This window comes from Lepidochelys kempii, chromosome 8 (assembly GCF_965140265.1).
Source record: "Lepidochelys kempii isolate rLepKem1 chromosome 8, rLepKem1.hap2, whole genome shotgun sequence".
NCBI classification, from domain to species: Eukaryota; Metazoa; Chordata; order Testudines; family Cheloniidae; genus Lepidochelys; species Lepidochelys kempii.
Window position 1 is genome coordinate 55,132,198 of NC_133263.1, and position 6,302 is coordinate 55,138,499.

At 46.2% G+C, this 6,302-nt stretch overlaps 1 protein-coding gene across 10 annotated transcripts in view; it reads left to right on the plus strand.

Moving 5' to 3' along the window:
• Positions 1-4,262, plus strand: part of SMG7 (SMG7 nonsense mediated mRNA decay factor) — a 102,574-nt gene extending 98,312 nt beyond the window's left edge. For 9 of the 10 annotated variants that reach the window (XM_073356634.1, XM_073356626.1, XM_073356635.1 and 6 more), the window contains 3 exons: positions 745-915; positions 1,024-1,172; positions 2,132-4,262. In XM_073356634.1, coding sequence (XP_073212735.1) covers positions 745-915; positions 1,024-1,172; positions 2,132-2,245 — 434 coding nt within the window. In that variant the 3' untranslated portion in view covers positions 2,246-4,262. The remainder of the gene's footprint in view (positions 1-744; positions 916-1,023; positions 1,173-2,131) is intronic. The other variant, XM_073356636.1, reaches the window with a different exon arrangement.
• Positions 4,263-6,302: the final 2,040 nt, after the last annotated feature.

The following is a 6,302-nucleotide window of genomic DNA, read 5'->3' on the forward strand; positions in this document are numbered from 1 at the left end:
TTCCAGTAAGACTTATGGCAAGACCCTCCATTCTGCTTTCTATCACCTCGCCTCTTCATTTAAGTGGCCTCCTGCTACCCTATGTTATAGGGCTCTCATCTATCCTTAGGTAACATTCTCTCCTCTACCAGCTAGATCTGCTAATATTCCACACTTCCTCAACACCTCTTGCTTGGTATTCAGTACAAGCCTGAATTCCTTTCAGGCTATCGCAGATTTCTGTATAAGTCAGACTTTCTGAATTTGATGATTCATCACTTAATGCCAGACTCTTTGCAAAATGATCGAGACAGTGGAGAAAGAAAATCATTTTTGTATAAAACAATGGCTTTGGTCAAACTACAAAATAAACAAATTTCAGATTGGGAACAGGGGCTCAACACTGAAAACTGCACCCACAACATATTTGAAATAAGTTTGGCGAACTCCATTCCATTGGCTAGAAAGCCCTGCACAAAGATCTTGCTAGGAGAGTTCCAGTGGTCTCAAGTAAGCACACGTGTTTTTTTTCCGTTGGCTATCAAATAAATTATTCTACTACTGTGATGTGGCATAGTCACATTACAGTTGGCAGATTTCCAAATCCTGAAGTTAATATAATAAGGAATAAACTGACCCTGCCTCAGAGAAAAGCCTTGTGACTGCAGATATTGTAGCAGAGTTTAACATTCTCAGATGTGCAGAAAACCCTTACCAATTTTTTGACATTTCTTTTACTCTATCTTGATTTATATTGTTCAACAGATCATTCAACACCAGCCAGCCAGTCTCCTCACTCCTCCAACCCAAGCAGTTTGCCAAGCTCCCCTCCAACTCATAACCACAATTCTGTTCCATTCTCCAACTTTGGACCTATTGGGACGCCAGACAACAGGGACAGGAGGATTGCAGACCGTTGGAAAACAGATAAACCAGGTGGGTGCTAGGTTCCAGTCCTGGGGCAAATACTCCCCAAGTTAGAATCTGATGCTTTGCAGTGCCTTTTTGTTACATGCACTTTTAACCAGCCTCTGTTTGCTTTAGCAATGGGAGGATTTGGGCTGGACTATCTCCCAGCAACATCCTCCTCCTCGGAGAGCAGCTGGCACCAGACCAGCACTCCCAGCGGCACCTGGGCAACCCATGGCCCCGCTATGGAGGATTCTTCTGCTGTGCTCATGGAGAGCTTGAAGGTATATTGAACTTGAAGAGAAGAAAATAGATTTTAGTGCTGTTGTGTAATTCCCCTATTTCCTAAATGTATTTATGGCGTGTGGAGATCTGGGTGATGAGACTCAATGCAGAATACGTGTCAAGCGTTCCAAGCACCAGACTGTTAATGTAGTGCTTGTCTGCACTTGAAATGGTACTGTAGCTACGCTACCGTAGCGCTTCGGTATAGACACTCCCTATGTCGACGGGAGAGGTTCTCCTGTCGGCACAGGTAATCCGTCTCCCCGAGAGACGGCAGCTAGGCTGATGGAAGAATTCTTCCATAGACCTAGCACTGTCTAAACTGGGGGTTAGATCAACTTAACTGTGTTGTTCAGAGGGTGTGGCTTTTTCACACCCTTGGGCAGTGTAGCTGGGTTGACCTAACCTTTTAGTGTAGACCAGGCCTTAGTACTATGAGCTGAAGGTTTCCTGCTGCAAAACCCACTAATGCAGACAACGTGTTAGGCATGTCCAGTGCTGGAAGACGTCACTGTAGGTGTCAGTTCTCTCACACTGTAGAAATCTCTCTCCTCACTTTGAAATGTCATATGGACCAGGAATAGACTGGCTGAACTAGAAGAAACCCAAACGTTAGGTCTGATTTACCATATCTGTGTCTATTTAAAAACAAGCAGTGGAAATGCAGAAGAATTCATTAGTCTGGGATGAGTTTTAAGGTAATGGGAATCTCTGTTCACGTTGTCTTGTTTTATGGGCATACAGGAAGAAGGGAGGAGAGTTAAGAGGAAGGGTCCTTTTAGTAACTAATTTGTGATCCAACCACTTACAAAAGCATCCATTCCAGTGAAGAGCATGGTATAAATACTGGGGGGAGGCAGGAGAAAATGGGAGACTTGCCAGTCTGGGAAATGTATATGAGAAGGGGCCCCCTCAACCAGGTACTAAATGCTGACCCTTGCTGGTTTTATTTCCTTAGTCCATCTGGTCCAGTTCCATGATGCATCCTGGACCGTCAGCCCTGGAGCAACTGTTAATGCAGCAGAAGCAGAAGCAGCAACGTGGACAAGGCCCCATGAATCCACCACACTGAGAATGAGGTGGCAATCCTTGCAAAGAAAGGCTCCATAAACCATGGCATGTTGGGTCTGCAGGACTCGCCCACACAGTCCTGTGCAGGTGGCAGCCCTCTCTTCTGTTCCTTGCTGTCAGGAGGGCGTAAGTGCTCCACCAACCCACTGAGTGTGCACGAAATGTCTGCAGTGCAACAAAAAACATCAGGAACTCTCCCATCCCCCCGGGCCCTCTGGAGGGAGAGAGGAACTGCTGTTTGTCTCACTCAGTAACCTGATATCACCGCCTCTCACCTTCTCCATCGTGCATGTCCCCAGCCACATGGGAAGTAAAAGCTGAGAATGAAGGGCAGATGGGAGAAGCCAATGAGAACTTCTCAATCCTTTTCCTCTCTTTGGGGAGATAAAATAGGAATCCATTAATGATTGCTTTGCTGACTGAGAATGTAGTTGAAATTATTCCTAAACATCTTTATTATTATTATTACTGTCTCAGTAGTAAGATCACACTGAATTCTTCCATACACAATGTGCTTTGTAGTCAGTGTGTAGCAATGAAAGCCCCAGTCGCTGCTCCGGTCAGAGGTGGGTGGTGAAAGGGTGAGGATCTATCTCCTGGGCTAGTGAAGGAGTTTCATGAAGGAGAGTCTGGCACTTGACACCACTTCATCTTTCACTCAAAGGCTCTGGCCAGCCCTTGTGTGGGTTAGAGACTCCAGCGTAAAATGCCCTTTCTGTAGGTGTTCAAGCTACATTTGGGGACGCAGTGGGCATTGCAGTGCAAGCAAGTAACTGCTACGGGGTTTTAAATTAATGTTTCTGATTCCTGTACATTTTACTGTGGCATAGTGACCAGCCTCATAAAGGGCAGACTAGTCTGTGCATTCACAGCCTGACTCCTTTTAGTAGGTAGGTAGGTAGAAGCTTTCAGTGTTTTTGTTTTGTTTTTTGTTTTTCTTTCTACCCCCACCTTCCCCTCGTTGCTGGATGCTCGTAGTTTTTTTTCCCGATGTCAACATCTCACAAACAACGAATGGGTCCAGCACGATGGGGTAAAGAAGACAGTCAGCTGGGCAGTGTGGTGTGTACACAGCCCCATAGGTATACGTCAACTCCAGACTCACATGCAGCTGAGCCCCAAACCTCCAGTTCCAGAGTGAAATTCCAGGCATCACAGGCACGTGTAATCCACACCCAGAAGAAAACATAGCGCCGTTCACTTCTGAAAAGGCGCAGAAAGGGAAATACAGCATTTTATTTGCTATTTATTAGGGGAAAAGGAAGACTGGAAATCTCATATAGAAAAAAGGACAGCATTTCTGTTAGTTTCCCAGGGAAGTTATGGAAACAAGCTAAATGTCCATTTGCAATGCTAGCCAGAGGGGCGTTTTGTGTGTGATGATTCAGAATCGTTGAGCTGAGAAACAGCTGCAGAGCAAAGCACATGCAGGAGCCTCAGTGACACTGGAGTCTGGGCAGCCCCCATTACTACAAAAAGGGAAGATTAGAGCTTAATGCCCTTCATTAGGGTATGACTGGCTCCCCCATGCCCCCTGCACTAGCAACATTACTGTTCTCTGTTGCAGTTTGAAGATATTTCCTTTGAAAGGTCTAAAGAGTGAAGCTCCCATCCTAGAGGTGGTGAATACAAACCGAAACCTTCTGTGCTTCTCTCCAGGCCCCCAGTTTGTGTATTTTGAGCTGTGCACCCAGGCAGCTGCAACATTCCAGTGCTTGAACTGTCACTGACTCTTGCACCCTAGACAAGCTAACCAGGTTCCCCATCTCACGCCCAGCAGTGCCAGAGTCCCAGCCACAGAATCCCATTTCTGCATGAGAATCTGGTGTTTGGAATGTTTTCTGAGTCTTGGGCCGGGATTCCCCATCCCACCCTCCGGTGTTGGAGTTGCATAGGGCTCGGGGATTCCCAACAGAAACTGGTTTGTGTCGTAAGCTTTTTTGTGTTTTTCGTCTGTCTGTGCAAGACCTGCAGCTGCTGAAATCAGCTTTGCCTTTAATTAAACCATGTTCTCTCCATCCAGGCCTGAGTAGCATTTATTTCCTGTCTAACTGAACGGAAGTTATTTAGATTCTCTTTTTTTGTAGAAAAGGGAGCAAGGTTCATACTAAGGAATATAATATCCACGTGGGATTGAAAGATTAAGTGAGCCAGAGAGATTCTGATTGGACCCGGCATGGGAGACCCAAAAGGCAAACATAGCACAGGGGCTCTGAACATTGAACTGAAAATGATGCATGGGAGTTCCTGGCAAAGCCTTCAGTTGGAAGGCTGATTATGTCAAACCGCCAGAGCCCAGAGAATGAGTTAAACTTTAATCCTGTGGGCTGATGGAAAGATTTGGGGCTGGGGTTTCCAAACTGTGGTATGTGCATCACTGGTGATACATGAGGCTGTAACAGGGTGGGCTGTTCCTTTCTAAGGGATCCCACCTGACCCCTGTCCAAGGACTTTGCTCCTTTAAGGAAACAGGAATCCAAGGGAACCACAGACTAGCTGGGGGAATGGGGTCAGGTGTTAATCAAGTAGCTGCCACCTTAACATAAAACCCAGCTGTTAAGTGACTCCCAGGAGGAGAAGAGAATTACAGGAGAGCATCAAGTCAGGAGAGAGGCTCCCTAGGATGGGGACCAGAAAGGGAGACTGGTGGGCTGGAAAATCCCTTACGCCCTACAAAGTGTTAATGAAGAAGATGATGATGTGAGTCATGGGCCCAGGGTAGGAGGAGACTTTTGTGTATAAAACTCCTGTGAGGCCGGTGTTGCAGTGGAACTGGCAGCTCCCTGGCTCAGAGAGAACCAAAGCAGAACTGGGAACCGGAAGCCTTGGAGTAAGGGTAAACTGGCTGAAGCTTCTTGGTGTCCAGTTAAAGCCCTGGATGTCCAGCTAAGACTCCCCCACCCCTCTGTGCCTCCCTGCTCTCTCACGTTCTCACCACCAGAGCCCCTCTATACTCCAGCCAGAACCTGTATCCTCAGTCTAACACCATTAGAGCTGGGAAGGAAATGGTTTTCCCCCCATGTGAACCTTTTTACCATTTTGAAACTTCCCCATTCTGCATCCTGATGGAACTGAGTTCTTTTGAAGTGTGTGTAAACCCGAGCAAGAGCTTCTATCCCAAAACTGCCAATAACATGGTGGTCAGGGCACTCACCTGGGATTGGTGAGACCCAGGTTCAGGTCCCTGGTTTGAATGCTGGGTTGGGTGTGGCTCCTGTTGGAGCTGTTGTATAAATAATTAGATATTCACTGGATCACCCATATCCAGGTGAATGCCCAAACCACCAGGCTGTTCTAATGTGTGTGAGGGCAGGGGGGTGTCTCTGGTTTTGAGCAGAAATTCTATCCTGGACCCGAGACCTTCCCTGATGAGTTTTGTTAAAACTGTGGTACATTCCTGTAGAAAGTTTTGGTTTTAACAAAGCGGCATTTTCCCATGGTGCTGGGAGGGAAATGTTTTGTTTAAAAAAAAAAAAAAAAATTCCTGAGCAGTTCTAAACCTCCTGTCCTCTAACCTAACACTCTGACTCCCCCAGCCAAACTCCTTTCTCTGACTTCCCCAGGAAGATCTCCATTGGTCTAATTCACCACTTATTTTACTGAGTTTGTAAATACGTCAGTTGAGCCTAATGTCTAAAATAAATGTGCACAAAAGGAGAAATTTGCATGTGGTACTTTTAACAGTTTCTTTTGAAGGCGGTATGTGAATCAATAAAGTTTAGGATGGCAGGGGATTGATACTGAGATGTTGAGCCTTTTGCCCACAGGCCATTTGTCCATATACACATCAGGATGGCGTTGACCATGTCCTTACTACCTGATGGATGTTTGGTCTCAGTTCAAGTCTTAGTGGCACAGGTGTCTACATCATCCTTGATAGTACTGTTCTTGTCATAGTAGCAATGTGGGGCCAATTCTTAAATGAGCTTTGGAAACTGAATTGCCTTGTCTGAGGCTAGTACCTTTAAGTCAGGTTTGAGGCACATTAGTGGGGCAGTGTAGGCGAGCCAGCACTGTACTGATGTGGTAGCTTTCATGTTTCTGTTTTCAGACATCTT